Source organism: Mus musculus, chromosome 18, assembly GCF_000001635.26.
Source record: "Mus musculus strain C57BL/6J chromosome 18, GRCm38.p6 C57BL/6J".
Taxonomy (NCBI): domain Eukaryota; kingdom Metazoa; phylum Chordata; class Mammalia; order Rodentia; family Muridae; genus Mus; species Mus musculus.
Window position 1 is genome coordinate 22,751,563 of NC_000084.6, and position 25,917 is coordinate 22,777,479.

Genomic DNA, 25,917 nt, shown 5'->3' on the forward strand with positions numbered 1-25,917 from the left:
ACTATTTTCCTTGGTGGTATAGTAACCCTTTCAAGCAAAGTAGAAATATAAACCAGTACAGGCCAAACGGCATTAAAGAAAGGTTCATTTTCATTACAAATGAATACAATGGAGTCATGATCATAAATGACAAGATTAATTTGAATTACATGCTAACTAGTTAGCCAGCACCTCTTAATTGGCCATTAAGTAGATTCAGGAAGTTTAATTCCGTTTTGCTCTCATTCCTGTTTTGCCATAGAGTATTTTTGCATGATACTCTCGATCATCAGAGCATAGCATTTTTCAAATCTAAGTTTGTAAGGACAAAACTCTGTGTGCTAGATCCATTCAAGAGTTTTCACTCCTCCACACTCCTTAGTACCTGTGCTTTATCCAGACGCATCCTCTTGGCAGCATTTCTACTCTCGCTTTCACAGGCTGAAGCCAAGATACTCTCTGCAACTGCTGAAGTAAGGTGGGAGGGAATAGGTCGAGACTAAAAAAGAAGAGAGAAAGAATATGAAAAATTATTAACAGTATCATTAACAGACCACATGTCAGAAGAGCTCAGAAGACCATCGACATACTCAGGAGAATCTATTTTGATAGAGGAAATGGAAATTGTAAAGATGAAAAATGAAAGCTAGTTAGAGGTTAGAGCTATAGCTGCTACACAGATGCACCATTCATTCCCGTGTTTCCATTGTCATAACTATGTATTCAGGGTCATTAACTTGGAGCATGAATAGGCAATGGCAAGACTGCTGACTGTAGTTTGCAAATAAAACATGCCTCTTAATTCTTTTATGAACATGACAATGTACAAAGGAATGGAACAAAAACAAAAGACAGGGCTGTCACAAATAAACAAACAAGCAAATAAAACCTGTGAGATACCACACCATGGCAAATAATCTCCTTTAAAAAGAAAAGATTGTATATGTGTGTGTGTGCGCGCGCGTGTGTGTATGTGTGTATCTGTGCACATACAGCACATACATGGAGACCACAAGAACACCTCAGATATTGTTCCTCACCTTCCACCTTGACTGAGAAGGGTCTGTTGTTATGTTCTACCACCACTGTATGGCAGACCTGCAGGTCCAGGAGTTTCTATGCCATCTCCTGTTTCTTCACCGCATCTCTTTATCAGAGCAGTGATACAGGATGCCTGTCACCTTTCCCACAGGCCAAACAATCTTAGTGTGAGTCGTGCAAAAGCTTACTGTGGTTCTATTTGGTGAATGATACATATGGTTATCAGTATTTGGAACATTTCTCACTTTAATTTAAATACAAGATAACTCAGAGAGCCAAACAATGACTTCTGAATACCCACAGTTTTGTTTTATATGTGAGATTATTTGCCTGTTTGGTTAAGTCCATATTTTCCTTTTTTTATTAAATATGAGTTACAGTAATAATTTGTAGGCACATGTTGGAAATCTATCTTCTATGTATGCTACATAGAAATTAATTAATCTCCCAACTAAGCTAATTAACTATAAAATGTGGGCAACTCTCCAGATCATTTACTATAATCATTGAAAAGCTTTCCATTATTTTTTCACATAATTACATGTAAAACTATCTAGCTGAAAAATGAAATATTTAATGATATAGCATATTTTTAATTAAGATAAGAAAATGATAGATTAAAAAAACTACATTCAAAATAAATCACGGAGATAATAAAATACTGTGAGATTACACAATATTAGTATTCTGGAGGCCTAGCATGTAGTTTAGCATGCCACTTCAGGGATTTCAAAGCCTCAGCATAAAATGTGTGTTACTATTTACTTATTTTTAAATGAAAAATATAATTGTGCATGTTTAAGCAGTGTGTGAGTGGCAAGAAACGTGTCAGAGGAATGCTTTCAGCAGTGGGTTCCCTCATCTGCTGTGGGTTCAAGGGTTTGAACTGATGCTATCATAGGGCTGTGCATGAGGTCTTTACCCACTCAATGATCATGCTAGCCTGGAATGACTAATTTATTAGAAGGCTCTGATACGATTCAGACTCCTTTCACTTTGTTAGCAAATGTGATCATGCCTTTATCGTACATGTCTTATTAGAATTTGTCATATAAAACATGCTTTAGGAAACTGAAGCACAAAGTTATGTCTGAAACAATACTCTGTAACAGCTAAATTCAGTCTACAGTGTTTTAGCACATAGAGGAAGGAATTTCTGTGGTGTCAAAATAGCCTGGTCCCTGATGTTGTATGACCTGACAGGGAATTGTTGGAGTTTTCTCAACTGCTTCCTGCTGGTTCCTTTTCCCGATCAGCTTCCGTGGGTCAGAGGAAGGTGTGAGCTTCCGTGGGTCAGAGGAGGGTGTGAGAGCAGCCTTCCTCTTCTGCCCCCGTGAGTTGTCTCAAATGATGGCCAGACATCTCACTACAAAGCTCCACAATGTTCAGAAAGATACTTTTTTTTTAAAAAAGAAAGAGAAAACCGAGTCCCTGGAAAAGGGAGCACATGTCTGAAGTATTTCTGAGGAAAATTAGACTCGGCCTTGACCTCAGGAACAGAGGTGAGTGTCAAATGAGGCAAACCCAGAAGAGAATTTTGTCTCAAAACGTAAATTGCTTCATTCCAGTGTCTATTTAAAGTAAGGGTAATAAACTCTAGACCAGAGTCAAAGGGACATTAAGACATAAAATCAGCCCACCATTCAATACTGGCCACTGCCTGGGCAACATTATAATCTAAAGCATATGGAAATCTCATCCATGTTACTTTCTACGACACTTCCCCTGAGATAAGGTTACAGTCAAAGTATAAGTAAGAGTGATCCATTACGGAAAGAGGGACAAATCACTCGATCTGTAGCTGCTATTATTCAAACGGGAGTTAGGAGCTCATAAAGGTCTACTCTGTGTTATTAGAGTTTCATCTGGATCCAGGAATGGAACTGACGACCTCAGCTATATACCAGCAATCCTCTTTCTCATAATCCAACCAACAATAGTCACATAGAGCACAGGGTTGCATATTTCTGTTTCTTGCCACCTTTATATTTCTCTTTCTTGGGAATCTCTATTTCAAATTAGATATAAAATGTTATAAAATTTAATATGCTTATTGAATTTCAGCAATGAACATTCAAGTTTCTTAAATATAAGTTGGGAATGCTTTATTTTTTATTGTAAAAGTTTGTTGGGCAGGACATTTGTTGAATGCAAAACAAATTTAGTTAAAATTATTTCATAGACTTATTTTTCTTGTTCTTTAATTTTTTTAAAAGTAGATGTGTGGTTTTTACTGTAGGAGTAAAAGTTAGTTTTCATAACAAGTTACATAACTTCCTTTAGGGAAAATCATGGGGATTGTAGAGTCCTTTTCCACAAGTAGTGTCACCTTAGGCACAAGAAGACAGTTCTGCTGGAAGGGAATAAATTTTCCTTTTAAGGACATCTGACAATGGATAGTCTCAGACTTGGGAGAAAATTAACTTTAAAATAAAAGCAAACATGCACTCTTTTAGTGAGTGGGAAGATGAGCAGAACTTCGGACACAGGATCCAGTGTTGCCCACAGATGCAAGATAGAGTTTGGAAAATTCAGGTGCTCTGAGTTTCTTGTGGAACCATAATATGACTATCAACGATCCTTCAAATGAAATCACAGGCACAAATCATTTTCCTCAAAAGTTTGAAGAAACTGAAAGCCAGGTAGATTAATTTATTTTAGGACAAAGGGGTCTGTGTGTAGAATTTATGCTTCCTGGATTTCAGGTCTCCATTCTTTCTTTTACATTACATTGCTTAATTAGCACTTCTAAGTAATTAACAGCTAATGAAATAAAATGTTATACAATCCCTTATGCAAAGAAAGGTGTTGATCCCAAAACAAGCAAATTTCTAATTTATTCAAGTTATTTAGACAGAAAGGCAAAGTGAATTAGTAGAATCTGCAGTGTAAAATTAAAAAAAAAATAACCCTTTAAGTCTCATCTTTATAATCTATGTTGATTTCTAACCAGAATCTGATGTCATGTGATCACAACTTTGAGACAAATCTATTCAATAAGAGTTAATTTCTAGTGGGAGCTTAGGGTATTCATAACTTAATACAAAAGCTTTGATTCATCATGTCATTTTCTAAACAATCTTTGAAAGAATACTTACACTGTTCACTCCTTACAGAAAACCCAACTGAAGTTTGGAGCAATCACATGACTTCCCCAGGTCCATTAGTGGCATAGCTACACCAGCATTCATTTATGTATAATATCAATTTTTAAGTAACATAGTAAAGAATTATTTTCATTTTAGAATTACAGTAAGCTTAAGCAATATGGAAAAAAAGATCATTACGGCTAACCCCATTTATTTAAACACAGAATATATTAGGTTTCCACTTTATTTCCAAGTGATTTTAAATCCATCCCTTACATTTCTCTATTTATTCCTAAAGACAAAGTTCTGCTACAATCTAGAGCCACAAATTTTTAATATTGGGAGTAGCCAAATGTGCCAATCAATTACATAAACAACACAGTTGGGCTCAGTTTCATGCCTAGAATGAAGGTGCAGAAGACTCTCCATGAGCTAATAATTCTACAAAGCTCTTTGTTTCTAGAACTGGTAAATCAGTAGTGAAAGCCACAGAGTCTAGTACATCGTTCAGGGATATTTCATCTGATGATCTGATGATAACCTAGCAACAGTGAAAAACAGTGCTTGATTTGCCTGCAGGATTTGTCTGCTATCTAATTCCCAGCTTGGTTATTCATACCAAGAATCTGAGAAGAAAATGGATCCATGTGGCTTCTTATCAAACTATTCTCTGGTAAGAATCGTGGACACAATGGTAACCTGAGCCCTCCTTTCTATCATCAAACAACAGCTGAGGGATGACTCCAGTTCTGCTGCTCTAGCTGGAGATGCAACTTCAGAGGAAGCTAAGGGCTATAGGAAAATTCCAACAGTGTCAAGGGATAAAGATTACATCCTACATTGCTAGGACTGGCCATAAACACAAATGCTCTCATGTAGTAAATGAGACAGGAACAAAACACAAAGAATCCAAGGCAGAATTTATGAAGAACAGCATCACTTCTGGTGAAGGTGACTTTAGTAGACATATTATGTAGCATATGCATCCTAAGAGAAGATTTCAAAAAACGATTAAATGTAGACAAATACTGTGTGTGTGTGTCTGTGTGTGTGTGTGTGTGTGTGTGTGTGTGTGTGATCTATCTACACCTACCACAGAAATTTGCGATTTTTTCCCGCTGCATGTGAGACAAGCTCTCAGTAATTATCTCTTCATAATTAACAGTCATCTCCACTGGAACCCAGGCTGAACTTGCCTCCATGCTGCTGCTACTGTCATAATTATCTAGGTTCAAATCAGTGGGGTTGTGTCATCCAACAGATGGCTAAATGGTCACACGGAGCTTTGGAGTTGAAAAAGTCACATTTTAATTGGAACTTAAGATGTGATTGCTGTTGGCACCACAGAAATGTACCTTCCTTTTCAGAACCAGGGGAAATGTACCGACAAATGGTGCCAACTTTTTGCTTTAAAATGACACATTAAACAACTTTAAGACAAATTGATGTTAGAGTATACATTTAAGATATTGTATGATTATAAAAAGTTTTTTTTTAATTAAGACTATAAATCTTCTTATAAGTGAATGTCACAGTGCTCTCCAGACTCTCCCTTTTAAATGCTACTCAATAAAGATTTAGACTAGACCACATGGGGAAGAAACTATGGCATCCACCATGGTTGCAAGTAGAATCCCACTCCTTGAAGACACTTAGAGTAAATGATTCAGTGATTGAAAATTAAGATAGTATCTGTGGATTAAAATTTCCCCTTACATTCTGGTTGCTTTAAAAAATTAATGATTAAGTATCATGCTATTTGTTTGATATGAGCACTGTTGCCCCAAATGGTATATTGATGCATAAGAGGCATAGTCAAGAAAGCCATGTCAAAATTTTAAGTTCCTAAAAGATCCCTTTTATTGGCTAGGCTTTATTGTTCGCAGACATCAGTATGAACAGAGACAGTTCATCAACTGGACCGGACTGACCAGGGTATTTGTCAGCCGTCACCGAGCCACTCTATGTTGCTGCTCTGTGACTTGATATAAGCCCTTTTACTAGGAACCATTCTGTCTAGTTTTATAAGTCACAAAACAGGTTCAGTCAATGACATAAGCAATCTTTATTGTCAGACTGGATGTAGAAACACCTAAAAAAAAAAATGTTAAGCATGAGTGTGAAGGTGCTTCTATACTACAAAGAAAGAGAAATGAGAGTCAGACTCCTACAACTATCCTTCCATGGCTTAAAGGACTGTATCCCCTAGAACTCTGAGCCAAATTAACCCTTTCATTTGTTTGGTTGATTTTTTTAAGGTTATTTTGTCACAGTGATAAAAATAACTAATGTAGTAATTAAATATTGAGCAGGAATATCATGTATCAGTCACAGTGCATTACTGGAGTTTATGTGTGGAAAGTCAATATCATCTTCACTTATTCAATAAATGCATTTGATGAGTATAATCTATAAGTCAGAAATGTGTCAAATTCACAGAGAGGGACATATACAATTTCAGTCCCTATGACTTCTCTGGTAGTTTGTGCTAGTACTGTATCCAGTACAAAGGATTTAAAACATTACCGTTAAATTTACATATTTTTTTCAGAAATTCTGAATATAAACAAATACTTTTCAAAGCATTGTAATAAATGTATTTGACAAAATGGATATTTGGTCTTTCTTATTTCCAATTTCTGTGAACATAAAATAATAAGAGAGTTGTATTTATGTTATCAGGCTACACACACAATGTGAGTGCTATAAATAAGCAGAGTTGCTCTCCACCATGCCTTGCGGTCTGGGTCATTTGAATTCTGGACCACAGGTAATCAGGCTTGTGAATGTGGTCAAAACTGTCATTATTGGTGTCCTTAATATAGTTTTGACAAAAATGGCAAGCCAAAAAGCTTTATTGATCTCACCTGGCCTCCAAAGTTTTGGTCAAGAAGGTATAGGAGTTCATTTATTAGTTCTCAGTGACTGGCCTGGGAGGTCATGTGACCTAAGTGAGGTTAACATTCTTGCATGGGAACTGAGAGCTACAGCTAGAGGATAGCTCTTAGGTTGCAAGTTTTCAGAACTTCCGAGGACAATATTTCCAACAGGTAGAAAAGAACTATGGGACAGGTTAACTACTACAGAGAAACAAAGAATGGAAAGGAGCCAGAGAACCATGGCTGTTGGGTCTATGGGGAAGGACTGGCTTTATTATCCTGAGACAATTACCTTGATTGATTTGAAAAGAGTTTAAAAGTTTCAAGCAGAGTAGAATAGAAGACAATTGCCATCTTGGCTTTTAATGTAAGTTCAATTTTTGTTGTTGATTTTTCAGGCATTGAGACAGTGTCTTACTACAAGAGGATTCTGGCCTGGAGTTTAAGCAATACTTCCCCTATGGTGTCCTCGGTGCTAAGCTGACAGGTCTGACTCACCCCATGTACATCAAGTAAAATCTTTCACTGATAACGTAATGGCCAGTATCTCTTGACTTTGCTTGATGAATATTATGGTTCATGAATAGTAGTGTTTCACAAATAAATTGGAAATGAATGTCTTGCAGCTACACCCTTAGCAGCATAGGCTAGCTATGCTAATTGAGAATAAAGCTGGATGAAATACAAGATAACAAAAATAAGCTGTCCTTTCTAACCAGTTGACCCTTCATCTTAATCTCTAATTCTGCAAACATATGGTTATCTATTACTAAATATAATTACACATAATTGTAGATCATGGCATCTCTTCCCATCACTATTTAGGCATAGTATTTTACTCACAGACAGTCACTACTGTAACTACATATTCATAATAATTATCAAGTACATAAAAATAAAAATCAATGTGCCAAAAGTCAAAGAAAATTCAAAATTAAATACATAAATGTCTTTAGAGAAAAATAATCTGAATATTTAACTATATGAGTCTTGGTTTTTATTTAGCAGTAGGTTTTAGAAATTCCCTCGAAAGGCACTGGCATTCCAGGCAATAGAAGCCACTTGACCTTCATGGGTTTCTCACTGTGAAGTAGCACAGCATCAGAAAGTTTTACTCACTCAGTCATTTGCTCAATAATTTTACTCAGTTAAATGGGAATTAGCTAGCTTTCATGAGCAAGTACTTGCACTATAAAACAGTAGCAATGATGCAGAGATAAACAAGTTCAAAAGGACAGTAGTCAAATACTTAAAGACTGTATATAGGTGACAGCAATACAACAGGATACAATACAACTACAAAAGATGTACCACAAAATGCAATTTGTACACAGGAGAGAGAGAGACTTGATTTAGAGGGATAATTTCAACAGAGAAGCACATCTGGTCCAATCCTAGTAGTTCAATGGGAGGAGAGACCTAGTAGATTTACAACAGCAGAGTTCAACCTAAGATTCTAAGGCATGGCACCACTCATGGGCACCAGGCAGGAGCTTTGACATCTGTTATTTCAAGCCAGCCAGTTTTTTATCACTATATAAGAACTATCATTTCATTTCATCAAGTGAGGACAGTGATGTTTTAGGAAGCAAGACCCACAACTTGGTAAAATGTTGAATGGAGATCCACTCAACATATATCAGGCTCCTCACTTACTTAGTTATCACCAGTGCTACCCAGCTCTTCTTGGGTTCATTTTTCTCCTTGTCCTGTGAGGAGAATCTGTAGTCCTCACGATGAACATCCGGTTTACTAAACATTAATTTGTAAGTTAGACAGAGTTTTGCTACAAAATGTTGGAGCAGATTCTTTTTTAAGTACTTTAAGAGCTTCCTCAGACATTGTGTGGATGGATGTTCTGTCTAATGGACTTTCTCATTCAAGTAGCTGTTTCTTCCTGGTAAATGTAGAGATGTCTCTGTTCCACTCTTGTGTATTAGGTACAAAGTTGATTTATTTTTTTCTGTTGCCTACTCTCCATTCCCACCCTCCTATAGGTTTCATAGTGTGAGTAAATTAGAAAATTTGCCATCATTTTATCTTAGAATATCACCTCTTCCTTTTTCTAATTTCTCCTCTGATTTCCTAAAAGGATCTATCTTTATTATAGTGAGATTATTTTTTTCTCCACCATTCCTTTCTTATAGAGGTAATTTTCTTATTTATACATTTTAGCAATCACTTTTCTCCTTGGCTAACTTTTATATTCTACTTGACCCACCTGGTAGGATTTTAATTTCAATGTACATAATGCCTGATACTTTTACTTTTGGAAGTTGTAAATGGAGTCTTATTTTCCTTTAATAAACAGTAACTAATTTGGGGTTAGTTTGGAATTCTAGGAACTTTTGAGATGGTATAAATGCCAAAGGCCAATGAGGGGCTGGAGATGAACTCTGAGGCTGCTCTTGCTACCTTGTGGCTGGTTCCTTCTGTTGTAGTGTGAGTACTGGTCCTGAACAAAAGAAGAAATTGGGCATGCCGACAGTGGAAATTGGACTTGCCCCAGGGATCCAGTGCTCCTAATCATCAGGAGCTAGACCTATATATACCCAATTTCCCTTCTAACCTTACTCTCTTACCCTGTGTTGGGGGATTGGAAGGGATTAAGGTAGAACAAAGGTTGGAAGGATGGTAGTTATAAAAGTCCAATAAAGTAAGCAAAGAAAGCACACCAACAATAATGGGCAGAGGATAACCATAATCCTTGAGAAAACCCATGGACCGAAAGACTAGATCATAAGGGACACAGCAGTAATTCTTTGTGATGGACAATGCTATGAAAAAATAATAATTGGAAGGGTTAGATAAAAGGTAGAAAGTTGTCAGACCGTCAATTAAACATTTATATATACTATCACACTTAGTGACTGACCCATCAGCCATGTCATCTAGAAGATTGAATCTCTGAAATATCATATGATCTGATTAGGAACTGAACTAACACCGTTTTAAAATTTGGGTATCCTAGCTTTTTAAAGCCATGATTTAAGATACGGGGTTTAGATTGTTTTGAGATGCTAAAGTTAGATACCATGGAAGCCAAAACAGAGTAATATATTCTGTGACCAAAGACACCAGGGAACCTAGAAATGGTCTCCCTCCCGAGTGCTAAGTTCCTGGAAGTTCTCAGAGTGAACAGGAAAAGCCAGCTTGAGCAGCAGCATTGATTGATAGGGCATCTGAGAGTGTCTACAGGGACATCAAGAGAAATGGGTTCAGAGCTTCAAATGTTTATGGAGTATATTTTCTAAATGTGACACATATCCATTTTCCTTTTTATTGATTGCTTGTACTTTGGCTTTTGATTTATTTTGTTTTATTTTTGAGATAGTGTCTGATGGATACCAGGCTAGCCTTAGACTCTCAGAAAGGATTGCTTTGAACCCCTAAGCCTCCTGATCCCGTCTCGAGTACAGGGATTCCAGGTTTGCGCCACCACATCAGTCTCTTTTACTTTTCTATCAATTGTTTTACTTTGACAACTTTTAATATTCTTTTCGAAAAAGACTCAAAAGTGTAACCTCTTCAGGCTTCTGTAACACCACTTCTGCTCTGTCAGAGCAGTGTGTGTGCAGAGAATCGTGTAAGGCGCAAGCAAGGAGCTAAGCTAGGAGACTGCAGGAAGAGAGACAGAAGATTTGAAGGGCCAAAATGGAAATCATAGCAGATAAGTAGGAAACTAAGTATTTACTTACAAAATAGACCACAGAAAGAATAAGCAGTATTCAGTGAGTAGCAAGTAGTGTAATCCCATTCTCATTTTTTAGCCAGTGATAAAAATGACAATAAGATGTTACCAAAAACATAGGCAAACTAGGAGGAGCAGGTAGAGTTTTGGTAGGTAAAGTGAAGTATCCATCTGTGGAGAAGATGTGTTTAGGAATTTATGGATGCTTGTGTGCTAGAGCAGCAACTGACCAACATTGTCATGACATACTAAACCTTTGCCGGTGACTGGTACTCTGCTATAAAATACAGTAATGTGCACCAAGAAGAAATTGTAATTGTGGTTAAGGTGGCAGTCATTCCATGACCAAGTACACAATAAAAGGAAATCCCCCAAAACAAATATAGGTAAATGGGAAATAGGGGAACAAGAGTCTGAAGAACTTAGGGTTGACATAGGGAATGCAACACATGAGATCTGGTGTGAAGGAGTCCCATGTTCTCCCTAAGCATCAGTGTAGTATGGAGTGGAGGAAGCCAGAGTATGGATGCTCTGAATGTGAGGATTTAGCAGGAGTCGGTGAGCATGGTATAATCCATGAGCGTTCTTCTGGGGAAGCTGAAAGGGCAAGATGGACCAGCTGTGCGAGTGAATGATTAAGTTAATTGGGGCCTGGGTGCAGATGTACTCCTTTTCAAAGGGTCAGACAGAACATGTAAAGTGTGGGCATGGCTGGTAGAGCAATGTTCTAAGGAGGTGGCTGAGCAGGGGTGCAGGTGCAGCATGGTCACTTATTTATTCAGGGCAAATCAGACTAGATACTGGTTCTGCAAAAACAATGGGAGAGCACAGACCTTTTAGACAATTCCAGTGTGTGTGTGTGTGTGTGTGTGTGTGTGTGTGTGTACATGTGAGGATCCACTCACCTTTCTCTTAAGACAAAGACTCTCACAGCTCTATGTGTGCAAAGTGACTGTTGGCTGACATGTGAACCTGAGAGATCTTCATGTCTCTCTGTCTCCCCAGAGCTGGGGTTTCAGGCACATACCCTGAGCTGGTTGTTTTGTTTTGTTTTGTTTTGTTTGTGTTTTATGGATTTTGCAGATTGAACTCAGGTCCTGTGATTGCGAAGGCGGAACTTTATTCTGTCTGAGCTATCTCCCTAACCTATTTCTGAAGCTTTTCCTACTTCCTGCGTAGGCTGTTCTAAGGTAATGACTAAGATTTTATGTCTCTACACTAATAAAGGCTTCAATGACAGAAACTCAGCCTTCAATGACAGAAACGTGAGAGCTGTGACATCAGAAGGTAAGATAGGAGAATTACTCACAAGCATACTGTAGTATGCAATTAAAATGAAATGTTATGAGTAAACCACTCAGATCGAGTGGATGTAGCTTACAGTGTGTTCTGTTCTAAGACTGCAGCAAAGAGGTTGAAACCTACAAAGGGGGAAAGAGTACAAATAACAGTCTGGAAATTCAAGCCTAACATGCTTACTAATTAGCTACCATTAAGCTAATCTGTCACTAAGAAAGATACGTATCGGTGTGCGTGTAATGTGAAAAGCAATGTAAATAGTAAGAGGTACAGAGATACTGCAGAGGTGTGGATAAGGACCTATGCAATAGGTAAGGCTGTTGTTGATAAAAATTTCAGTTTAAGAAGCACAATCAGCCATCTTAATTAATACATTAATTGTGTCTGAGAGACAGAATGAGAGCGAGTGAGCAGGTGCACTCTCTGTAATGTACATGTCAAGGTCAAAGGGCAATTCACAGGAGCCATGTCTCTGCTTCCTGCTTCTTGCGATGCAGGCCCTGTAAGTCCCCTGTGCTGGCACACGCTAGACCAGATGGGTCAAGCACTTCCAGCTGCTTCTCCTGTCCTCCCCAGTCATCTGGGTGTCAGAGTGCTGGGATTAGATGTAGATTTCCACATCTGACTTGTTATATGTGTTCTAGGGATCAATTTTCTGCCACCAGGCTTGTGAGAGTCGGTCTTTTCCTACTCAGCCATCTCCCTTTCCATTTGGTGCATCTCTATAAAACTCTGCATAGGGCTGCTTTGTCTGGCCTCAGTGGGAGAGGATGTGCCTGATCCTTCAGAGACTCCATGCACCAGGGTGGGTGGGAGGGGGATACCTGGAGGGGGCACCCTTTCAGAGGAGAAGGGGAGGGAAATTGGGCAAGGGACTCTGTGAGCATGAACAGGTGACAACATTTGTCATGTAAATACATAGTAAATAGGAGATGCAGCTGTACTCTTTGACATGGCACTAGGTAACTGAAACAAGGGCTTTTACTTTGTGTGGCATATGACTAACAGCAGAGAAGTATACAAGTCACTGCTCATACCCCACTTTTTTTTTTTTTTAACTTGAAGTGATTATTTTCTGGTGGTTCTAGAGTCACATTTTTCTTACCTTTTAAAAATTACTACCTCACTTTCTGCCTAAAGTAGGTATGATAACTACTATGGACATATGTAAAGAGACAGATTCAAGGACAGTGGAGACCCTGCTGAGATTCTGGCTCAGATTTCCTGACAGTGTAACAGGAAACTAAAGGCAATCAAGCGAAGAGCCCTGGGGGTGAGAATTAAGGCAGAAACTCTTTCTTCAAAATGATTCCTCTAGGATTAAACTCTGAAACTCTGGCTCTCACTTTCCCAATGCTATGACCTTTTAATACAGTAACTCATGTGGTGGTGACCCCAACCATAGGTTACTTTCTTGCTACTTCATAACTGTAATTCTGTTACTGTTATGTATTGTGATGTAAAATCTGTGTTTTCTGATGGTCGTAGGCCACCCTTACGAACAGGTTGTTTGACACCACATGGGGTCGCGACCTATAGATTGAGAATTATTGCTCTAAGAGACTTTCAAAATAACATCTTTTATAATGCATATTTAGCAACTCAGTAGATAATATTCTCAGGAAAATTTTACTAAAAACTTAAATGAGACATTTCTATAAGCAAACATAGTCTCATAAACAATCAAGTATATATATAATTTCTCATAAACAATCAGGTATAAAATTTTTCAAGAAATCGAGGTTATTGAATTCAGATAGCTAAGCTACTTGGACTACATTAGTATAATAACAAAATTAAGGATAGAAGGAGATATAAAATTAAAAGTCTCTTTTTACTGTATTTCTTCTCAACATTTTTATTCGAGTCTTACAGAAATGCATGCAAACTTGAACAGGCAGGTGACAGAGGTCTCTGTGCAAATCCAGGAAACAAAAGAGAGATATCGTAGTATATTCTAAACTGGGGGACCTTCATGAGAGTCAACCCTGTCTTATTTAGAAAGAGCTGCTCTTATCAGTTTCTGTTATCACTGGTATTGAATTTAAAGCCATAGCCCTTCAGAAAAACTGATTCATTTACTGGAACAACCAACATTTATTCTTAAAAGCAGTTGCTGAAGTAAGTTAAGGGTCAACGCCACACAGGAGAATCAATAACAATTTAACACACAATATTTTTCCAAGGTTTAATTTAATGGCTGCATAACTCCATGAATTTTTATAGTCCTCTGAGAATAATGATTGTACACTGGATTAAAATTATTAGATTCATTTTTCATTAAAATTCTGTTTCTCTTTTTAATACTTCTATTTCTAATTCTTAAAATGCTCTGGTTTGAGGTTGGTGATAAGGACTTGGTGAAAAGTGTGTAGAAAAGAATCTTTATTTAGAGATTCTAATTCATGTGTTGGAAACACTATGCAGAACATGTCATGTTTTTTTTCTGCTAAGGCAATCAAAATTCACTGATTCTGGGTAATTCTAACAAAATTTTATATATATATATATATATATATATATATATATATATATATATATATATATTCCTAATGTTTGTTGAATGTGTTCAATGGAATCAAACATATTTAAGTCTTCTAAAATCCACTTTTAAATCCAGAGATTAACTAGACATACTTCATTTTGAACTGTGTGACAATTAGTGTATAGACTCATAGTTGGAAAAAGTACTGAGAATAAGCACTGTCAAGTGCTGTGCCCTAGAGGAGACATCAATATCACCCTCTCCAAGGTTAGAAGAACAATAGAGAAGAGGTGAGTGAAACAGTGTAATAAGGGACAGAAGATGGAAAAGAATCCTGTGAGAGACCTTTTGGATGTGACATGAGACTCAAAGTCTCAATGGGTACCAGCAAGAGATCCACATAAGATTAGGTTCATCAACATTCTATCCTGGGCATGGAAGTTATTCATTAGGCTCTGCCCCTCATTGAGGACCTATAGTCAGTCACATAATGCTTGCCGGGATAGAAGTCACACTCTTCAATGGTATAGACACTGGAGAGTTTCCATTGTTTAAGTATATAAATGTTCAGTCAGCTACAGTTGAATAGGTAACTCTTATTAAATTCAAAGACAACAGAAATAACATGAACGTTAAACAGGAATAGACTTCGTCTAGACAGTGGTAGAAAAGGAACATGAGCATTAAGAGCCTCAATTATTTGTGTTGTGGTAAAGCACAAAGCAAGAATCTCATTTTGAACTTGATAAAACCAGCAGGATTTTATAACATAATCCAGCAGTTACTGGATTTCTGATACTTGTGGGGTTTTCTGGTATCAGGGACCCTGAGTAAGCAGAACTTGGCTTGCTGATTGGTCCAGAATCTCCCACAAAATAAGCCTGAGCTCTACAGTTGTCTTTTACAAATAAATTTAACATGGCTTGATTTCCTCACTGATTTGCTACATCTTAGAGAACAAGATACACATAAAAAATATACACATCCTGAAAATTACCGAGATTCTTTGTATCATCAGAAAACATGAGGACAGAGGAAAGTATTTTGCTTTAATATTTTGAATTTTAAAACCCTGGTGGGTATCATATATTTAAAAGTTTAGAGGGCATATTTAGTTTACTTTTAATTACTCTGAACTAGCCACATCACCTCCTCCTCCTCTCTTCTCATTCATTTATTTCATTTTGTCATATAGGGATGACTTTACAAAGGAAAAAATCTACTAGCAATTCAATATTAAGGAATGTATTATATAAGAGAAAGGACTCTTCAAATGTGCCCACTGAAGTATCTGCTTCTCATTTCCAAGGGGGCATCCATATTAGGGAGAATGTAGCACCATAAAGGGCAGAATTGCTTGTGCTGCAATATCATTTTTTATCTACATCTTTAAGGTAGCTAGAAAGGACCATCCTATTTTCATTTGAGCACTTCATGTCAGACAAGGGGTCATGTCTCAAAATTATAATGACCAGAAAATGGTACTATTTCCTCAGTAATAGCAAATCAGATGTGTCTTATATTTCTCTGTTACCTTTGAAGTGCTATTTATATTATATACACTGAATAAGTAACAAATGAATAAATGGAAAATATTAAAAGATAAGTATCATTTCTTTATGGCATGCTTAAGTTTAGTTTGTAAAACTTACTGACTTTGTATTAACCTACCTTTTTCTTCTAGACATCTCAGAAATGTCTACTGAATAGGCATCTATGCCCAAGTGAGGACATACAACTAATAAAATGGCAATAGTGTTTTAAATGATGTAATGTCTGAGATAAATTTTAGAAAACATAATTCAGTGATGATTTCTTTCACAAAATGATGACTGTAAACTACATACCATGAAAAGAAGATAAGTCTTACTGAAAGGTGAAATCGCTAAATCTCACTGAAAGATGAGTAGTGTCAGATACTTGCAAAAGTAATATTGATACGATACTATCTTAATTTTTATTAAAAGATGAAAATATGTGCAGTATAGCCTAAAGTATGCTTTGTTTCAAAAGGAAATTTTGTTTGTGTGCCTAGCCTGTTGGGGTTGAGCCAACTCTCCAACCCAGCCACTGGAATTTTATACCAACTGTTAAGTGGCCTTAAATTTGATGTCAACATCAGGTCTTTGAGATAAGATTAGCTGTGTCCCTTATCTGTCTCCTATTATGCAGATTATAATAATTAGATAACCTACAACAGGGAAACTATTTCATTTTCTTCTAGCAATTCTCCTGTTCTCTCTTGCACTACATTACCTGTATTATCTAAATCTATTCACTCAGTTCTACCACTTTTCTAGTTAAATTCAACTTGGATATGCTGGACCCACATATATATTTGAAAGGCTCTGCGCTTGCTGAATGAATGCAGCACAGGAAATTCTTCTTCAGATGACAAATTCATAATGTATGATATCATTTTCTTACTATGGGTCCTTTGAAAGCTTATTTTGTGCTGGAAATGAGTTGCAAAGGTATCTAGAAAACACTTTCTGTGCTAGCAGATGGGAATTCGCCCAGAGCTATGAAATGGGTGACTGTACTCTGCACAGGGTGATCTGAGCCCAGGCAGGAGAGGCAACATACAAAAATCAGATAACCGAAGGCAGTAGATTCTTCAGAGCTCCCAAACAGGCTCTCAACATATGCTCTACAATACAGAAAGGTCAGTTCCACTTTGGAGGACAATATAAAAATTGACAAGAGGTGGGATTTCTTATACAAGCATTCATTTTATAGAATTTTACAGTATAAAGCCATATGTTGAAACCTGTCTGATCTTTAAGCAACTTCTACCCATCACACTGAAGCAGCCAGGACAGATCACAAACACTAGTGACCTAGACTTCTATTTAGCCTTTTTAGGTATGAGGGGAGAAAAAAAAATGGTCAGAAAGTTTGTTAAATACTTCTAAAGCATGAGTTGTAGCAGTGGTAAAGCATTTGTTTGTCTCATAATGTTCAGAGCCCCTGGTTAGAATTTCATTAATTGCTGAAAGGAATAAAACATCTCCACATGTGTAAGCACACATGTATCATTTGGAATGTAAAAAACATCGTGCATGTATTGTCAATGTTGTTGGAGTTATGTAGATAAAACAACAGTAGAAATTCACAATATTTTTATTTCCAGTTTTTACCCCAAAGTAGTCAATGCCAGGCAAACTTATCTTCTATAAAGCACAACAGAATAGATATACAGAGTTAACATACCTCGGGCAACAGGGGCTTAGTTTCCACTTACGAACTTTCATTCCATCTTATTTTTCAAAGGCTACTAGTTGTTAGATAGCAGATAAGGTATTTCCTTACATTCATAAGATAGCCATTCTCACAAGCCAAAAGCAGCAACTGCACCTTCAAGACTCATTAGCCTCACATTCACATCAGTAGTGACAGAAAGAAAACGAACACAGATGACATGTGACAGTCGGCTTCTCCCTGATTTTCTCTCATAGTATCCTTATTGTCTATGAAATGTTATCACATGGTTCTGTGAGCACTGGCCTCCCAAGAGAGTCCTTATCATAAAAACAAAGGGATAAATGCTTGGGGAAGATGAAAAAGAAAGGGGGGGATAAACACAAGCAAATGAAACCCCCTTTGACCTGACGTCATGAAAAAATAAACAAAGACACTAAGATGGAAACAAAATAGTGTCATGGTTTACATGTGGGGTTTGGATGGAATCTAGGGCTGTGTTCAATTTATAACTCACCATCTCAAAACCACTTCTTTTCATCCGCCTGCAGGACTTGAGGTAAGTACGGATACGTTTTCTGGCACGCTCTTGATACTCAGGGAATTGTCGCCTGCATGAGTCAATGATAGCCTGGATCTTTTCTTTGGGCTGCTTAGAGATTGGGACCATTCGGTCCAAGTTTTCATCTACAAACAGCCTGACAAACATCTGTTGGCAAGAGGGAGACAGAGGAGAAGGGTTTGGAGGACTGCTCTCTTCTGTTCCTAGCTTCCTTTCTTGATTACCGAGAGGACAATAATTCTTTTTTTCTGGTTTATGCACTGGAGAATTTTGCAAATGGAAAGCCAGAAAATTTAAGCAAACATTCTTTTAATGATTTTCTAAATGGTTGAATTAAGTATATATATAAAGAGAGAGAAAAAGAGAGAAAGAAAAAGAGAGAGGGAGGATAGGAAGAGAGAGAAAAAGCAGACAGACAAACAGACAGAAAAGAATGGAAAAAAATCAGAAAATAACAGTAGAACCAAGACAGCTTAGCACTCACTACATTCGCTTTTAATGATAAATGGGACCGAGACATAGCCACACTGCACAGTGGACTCATCTCTGAGAACAAACAGTTGACTATTTTGTCATGCACAATTAAGAAAGCAAAGGAAATTACTGATGACAGACAGGCAAAAGCATCAGAGGACTAAACTGAGCCCCCTTCAACCTAAGCAGACATGCATACTCACACAATACAATTCCAGTCCTCAGCACCCATTAGATTTTAAAATTCTAAACAAAACACAGCAATTCTGGTGTCTGCTTGGCAAAGGGTGTTTCATGTACTTTTAAAATCCTTCTGAAAATTAAACAAACATGGTTCTAAAATATTCACACTGACCGACAAGCAACAGCATGAATGTGAGGTGGTCAAAACATAGCCACACAATGTGGGGGGACTCACATTGAAAGCTTTCAGCCTCTCAGCTTCCACACCATCTGTCTCGTTCACCTTCTCCGAATCCTCATGCTCATCATGTTCATCTTCATCTTCATCTCCCCTGTTGAGTGACAGATCCTCTGCACCTCGATCAACACTCTCATTTTTGCCAGAGTCATAGCTGGAGTAGCTGTGTGCTGGAGACTGAAAAGATAGGGTGACATTGATTGTCCCTTTTTAAGCCTCTGCCCAAACCATCACTTTTATACTTTAGTTTTTATTCCAATGGTTTTTTAAAAATCATGGTTATTACTTGGTAACTCTAGATAGGTGGCATTTTAAATTTTTGATCGCAGTTAATTCAAATAGATTTATAACTCATTTCCTCTATTACACCAATAACATTTCAAGACTATATATAGTTGTATAGAACAGTTCCATTTCTGCAGAGAAGTTTTATTGAACTTAGCACTTCAAGAGTAATTAGTGTTTTTACTTGATATTTATATTAATAAAAGGAGCAGTCTGTGGTTAATTGACAAGGGAAGTATTGACTCATACTGTTGGAGGTAGATATGACTTCAGTGTGTAGCCAGCCTGCTTTTATTAATTTTCTTTGAACACACTGGAAACTGAAGAACAAGGATATTTAATTAATTTTCCCAGCAAAGATTATAAAAATATTACTGAGAATAGGGTTATTAACTATTTGATGCTTTAAATTAGATTTATAATTTATCTAGGAAATCATCTTAAAATAATATCTGATTTGCACATAATAAAAATATGTGACGCTTCTTCCTGACACATTGTGTCTATACCTTAGCATGTATTAAGGACAGGGTAAATTAAACTCAGATGATTAGCTAGATGCACTGCATATTTCAACATAAATAATTAATAATCTGAAAAATTAAATATTTAAAATTCATTCTCACATATTAACTATTAATGAGCTCTGTAGAGGAGAACTTGGGGTTGGTTAGAGCACACATGTATCCATGTGTAAATGATATTTCTCTATAACAAGTTAACTGATTTAGATTAGATTGTTTGTAATTGGAGATATTTAATTTTTATATATAACCACATATTTTGTTTTAGGATCTACTGACTAATTTGAGAGTTAGTTTAGGAGAACTGGGTTGAATGAAACTCTAAGTGTATGTTGTGATAAAAAGCTTAATTGGACACTAAGTAGCTAGACAACAGATTATGTTTTATGGTTCCACTAATACCAGCTGTTACCACTAACAACAAAGGCTATTGAATTATTAAGCAAAGAATAATGCAAGAGAATGTAAAGATGACCTTTCTGTAGTTGTTTTTATTATTGGCACAAAGATTTTGAGATATCATAAAACAGATGCCCCTCAACAGAGGAATGGATACAGAAAATTTGGTACATTTTCACAATAGAGTACTACTCAGCTATTAAAAAGAATGAATTTATAAAATTCCTAGGCAAATGGATGGACCTGGAGGGCATCATGCTGAGTGAGGTAACCCAATCGCAAAAGAACTCACATGATATGTACTCACTGATAAGTGGATATTAGCCCAGAAACTTAGAATACCCAAGATATAAGATACAATTTGCAAAACACATGAAACTCAAGAAGAATGAAGACCTAAGTGTGGTCACTTTGCCCCTTCTTAGAATTGGGAACAAAACACCCATTGAAAGAGTTACAGAGACAAAGTTTAGAGCTGAGACGAAAGGATGGACCATCTAGAGACTGCCATATCCGGGGATCCACCCATAATCAGCCTCCAAATGCTGACACCATTGCATACACTAGCAAGATTTTGCTGAAAGGACCCTGATATAGCTGTCCCTTGTCAGGCTATTCTTGGACCTAGCAAACACAGAAGTGGATGCTCACAGTCAGCTATTGGATGGATCACAGGGCCCCCAATGGAGGAGCTAGAGAAAGTACCCAAGGAGCTAAAGGGATCTGCAACCCTATAGGTGAAACAACAAAATGAACTAACCAGTACCCGCCGGAGCTCATGTCTCTAGCTGCATATGATTCAGAAAATGGCCTAGTCGGCCATCAGTGGAAAGAGAGGCCCATTGGTCTTGCAAACTTTATATGCCTCAGTACAGGGGAATGCCAGGGCCAAGAAGTGGGAGTGGGTGGGTAGGGGAGTGGGGGGGAGGGCATGGGGGACTTTTGGGATAGCATTGGAAATGTAAATGAAGAAAATACCTAATTAAGAAAACATTTAAAAAATTAAAATTAAAAAAAACCAAATAGTTAAAATTTTCAATACACGACAAAGAGAAGAAATTAGTGTTTATAACTAATCTACTGGTTCCCTTTGTGCTTACATCTATCCAATGAGAAACTACCATCATCCCAATACTTCACACAAAAAAACAACTTTCCAACACCTAAACAAACTTGTATCATTAACACAATAGAATATGTTTGTTTAAACTCAGCTCTGCCTGAAGCAAAAAGCTATAAAGAAATGTATTCCTCAATACACATCCTCCCCCATCTTTTTCCCTTCTCCCTTTCTCTTACGGTATAACAAAAGTACTTTTATTATATCTATCATACATATTAATATTAAAACTAAACAACAAAAAAGTTCATTCAGCAATCCTCTATTTCCTAGAGAATCTCAGGATATTATTTCTATTTTCTTCTACACTAGTAGTCTGTGATTTAGAAATCCTTACTAAGAAGCTGTCACCTGTTATATATCTTCCACATATAAGGTGTATTTAAGTTATTAAATAATATATTGTTGCTGCATCCACTTCTTTGTTTCAATTGAATATAGAAAAGGGATGGCATTATCATCATTCAATGCCAACTAAGTTTCGTTCCTAAGTCACTGGTATTGAAGAGGTTGCATTCAGTCTATTTTTCATTTGTTGGATGATCATCTTTTTGAGTGAAATACATTTTAAGAATAAAATACATTAAAGAGAATAAACAATTACTGAACACATTTTTAAATAAGATGAGGGCAATAGAAAAAAACACTATTTTTGTTTTAATTGCCTAAATACCTGTGTGAATACTTTCTTTCCTCAATAAACCTTTGTCAAGCATCTGTTTAATAATAATGAGCTTTGCTTTTTGTCTCAGACTTCACTCTAAGTCATACATGTATGTATGTATGACTTAAGTGAAACCTGAGTGAAATAGTTAAGCAACTTTCTCAACATTCATAAATAGCAAATGAAATAAGGATTTGAATCCAAGCAGTATCACTTTGAATTGATTATATTAAGTGTATCTTAACTATAAGGGGTGTGTGTGTGTGTGTGTGTGTGTGTGTGTGCCTGTGTGTACTGTCTATGAAATGTCTACTTACTGTTACAATATTGGGGAATCAACTAATGGGGCAATGCTTTCTCATTGCCAACTTGTAAAGAGAAACCTCTCAGATGTGACAGGAAGCCCACTCCATCTTTTAATATGCAATTATAAATTCAGTTTAAGATATGAACATACCCTCAGGAAATCTGAGCCATGGCATGTTTGATATGTTTTGTGTAGATTGGAGGTGTTTAGTTGTCTATAGTCAAGTGATGTATGGAACTTCACATGATGCTCTATATCGATATGACTGATTAGTACAGGAGAACGAGCATATGGCTGGTTTGTTAAGTTAAGGTTCCTGTTGCCAGGCCTGACAACCTGAGTTTGAGTTCCATAGCCTACATGTTGGCAAAATAGAGCAAGCTTTTCATGTTGTCTACTGATTTCCATAGGTGCACTATGGCACATACATGCATACATATATGTATTCACATACATACACATAGAAACACAGTGAAGATAAATAAAAAATTTTAAACTCAAAAAATTACTGAATGCATGAGGATGGTCATGAGAATACTGCATAATTCCAATATGTCTGAAGGATAATTTTGTGTCATGTGCATAACAAATTGGTTGAGTATTGGATTAAGCATGATGCAATTGTATGTCTGCTAAGGAGTTTATGTATGAAGGTAATATTTGAATTGGTGTTCTCAACAGTGTAGGCTGCTCCCCAGAGTTGGTGGGCAACATCCAATTCTTTAGGAGATACAATGGACAAACAGGAAGAGAAACAAAGATAATCCTACCCATTGTGTCTGACAGATTGAGTGGAGGCAAAGTGAGGCTTATTCCACGAGTTTACCAACCTTTAAACTCACACTTAACACTACAAATGGCTTTCCTAGTTGTGTGGCTTTCAGAGCAATGAATATGGCCCTTCTTGGTTCCCAAAATTCATTGACTCATATATCTGCCTATCATCCCACCCTATCATCCCATCCTTCTCCCTCTCCTCCCCCTCTCCCCCTTACCCCCTCTACCCCTCTCTGAGACTGCCATAGGCTGTGTTGTAGCTCTTATTTATTTTTGATCTCATAACATTGCCGTTTTGCAAGAGTCTCTATTTCAATAGATGAAACACTTCAGATCCAAACCTCCCGTTCAAAGTCATATACTTTCATCTTATTGTTTACATTAATAGAGCTGAGCTTGGCAGTAGGCAGAATCCAGCAGAGCTCCATGTCCAGAAGAAATCTTTGTAACACTTGTGGTTCAAGTTCAACCGTGCCTCAAATTAAGCCCTAGAACAGTGGTTCTCAATTTCAGTGCTGCAATCCCTCTGAGGTTTGAATGGCCTTTTCACAGTGATTGCATATCAGATATCCTGCATATCAGATACTCATATTCATTGTAATGGTAGAAAATTTAGTTATGAAGTAGCAGCAAAATAATTTTATGGTTGGGGGTCACCACAATATAAAAGGGTCACAGCATTAGGAAGGTTTAGAAACACTGCTCTAGACCTTTCCTTTTTTTAGCAAGGAAAAAAAAATGATCTCTACAATAGGGAATCTTGAAGGGTCAATGTCTCTTTAATTTCACCACAGTGATGACTTGGGGGGTGGGTAGGACAAAGATTACACTAAAATATAACTGAGCCATTAGCAGAGACACACTGAAGCCAAATCACTCACTTTAATGGAGGCATTAAGCTTTAAAAATGGGCACTTTTTGCAGTTTGAATTATTAGCAATATTATATTACCTAATATAATAAAAGGTAGGTTCAATAAGTTTGAAAGGTTTCTCCTTAAATATATCAAGGATAATATGTTTTAGGTGGCACTGTGCAAGATTTGAAAAATGTTATAATGTGTTTGCCGGAATCAAATAATTCAGCAAATTCAGCTTTTCTACATATGGCAGAAGGCATGAAGTCTTCGTTGCCTGCTGTACATACTTGGAATGGAAAAGGGAGTATAGCACTAGACACATGAGATAAAGCCCAAGCCTCCAGCCTCCAGACTTGAAGACGTATAGTGACTTTAAAGCTTGATGAACTGTGTGGCCTGATGGCAGCAAACCAAATCTCTGATAGCTCAGAATTCTATTTTTGGAATACAAATTCTTCCCTCTCTTTGTAGAGGATCTATCAGTTATGGCAAATCAGATTAAATCCATTGTGTTCTGAGATCTCATATTCTGTTGGCTTCAGTGTTGAAACCATGAACTCCAACAAAGCCTACTAGATATGTTTGTCCTCACTTTCCTGCAGACCAGATCAAGACAAAAATGATCCCCCTCTATCTTTGTTCACAGCACTAAGATATATTTTCCTTTTGTTGGTGTTTAAATTTGATGGTGCTTTCCTTCCTTCTACAGAGCTGTTCCATTTTGCACAATGAGGATGTGAATAGCTGGACTGGCCTCATGGACTGATACACTAAAAATCACTACAGGTTCCCCAAAAAAGCTCAAAAAAAAAAAAAAAAGATAGCCATTTGCTTCATAAAACTTCAATTTCAAAAACCATGTTACTACTTCAGAGATAAAAATAAAAAGTTTAAATGAAAGTATAAAAATAAAAAACTCTATTAAGAAATACAATTCAAGAAAATGGGCACACCTGGTTTTCTCAAAATAAAGATATAAGTTTAAGTGGATAAGGAAAGATCATAACTTTAGGTACAGTCTGTTGCCTTTACCATGTGTTTGGCTCCAGTCAGCAAAGACTTTCAGAGCACACATTTGCACTTCGCTTTGGCAAGATACCCTGCTCTCATAGGGTCACCAGGGCTGAACTCTGAAACTTCCCCACTATAGCAAAAGCCTAGAACAAGTAGGACAACAATGCCCCCGTGCTTGGGATGAGACATGACTAGATATGTATTTTATGAGGTACACAAACAATGGAAAACTAAGCGTTGAGAAATGTCAACATAAGGAAGAATATTGGAATTAAGTGCCAGATGCCAACAGTTCGATGATGTGCCCTATATAACTCTGATAGAGCATTGATCATTATGCAAATCAATAATATGATTGTTGTAGTGTGCTCTATGTTGCTGTGTGGCCTTCAGGTTAAAGTCTATATCCAGGGAAACCAGGACAGGAGGCTTAAGGTAACAATCTGGAGACAGAAATAAAATTCAGACTATGGAGTATACCACTTACTGGCTTGCTTAGTCTATGGTCTTACACAGCACAGAGCCCCCTGTCTTGGAATATTATAGCCCTCAGTGGGTACTGCTACATCAATGATGAAACAACAACAACAATAATCTTTAGTTAAGCTTCTGTCTTCCAGGTGTGTCAAGTGACAATAAAATCTAGCTATGACAATAGTGCCAGGAGTCATGAAGGAGAAGCTAAAACCTAGCAGGTGATCTTCCTGAGATGTCATGAATTAAAAATCTATGATGGATTTGTTCCTTTAGGCAAGGCTAAGGAGAATTTCATTTAGGAAAGGTTCCTATTATTGATATGCTTTTCCTGTTATTATTAAATATATATAATAATCACTAGGTATTAGCC

The 25,917-nt window shown here is 37.0% G+C and overlaps 1 protein-coding gene across 13 annotated transcripts in view; it reads right to left on the minus strand.

Moving 5' to 3' along the window:
• Nol4 (nucleolar protein 4) overlaps positions 1 to 25,917 on the minus strand; it is a 349,489-nt gene that overhangs the window by 58,411 nt on the left and 265,161 nt on the right. For 7 of the 13 annotated variants that reach the window (XM_030250503.1, XM_030250499.1, NM_199024.3 and 4 more), the window contains 2 exons: positions 19,119 to 19,298; positions 365 to 478 (listed from right to left, as the gene is read on the minus strand). In XM_030250503.1, the coding sequence (XP_030106363.1) occupies positions 365 to 478; positions 19,119 to 19,298 (294 nt within the window). Of the gene's footprint in view, positions 1 to 364; positions 479 to 18,181; positions 18,374 to 19,118; positions 19,299 to 25,917 lie in introns of all 13 variants that reach the window. The other 6 variants (XM_030250501.1, XM_006525999.3, XM_030250502.1 and 3 more) reach the window with 1 other exon arrangement.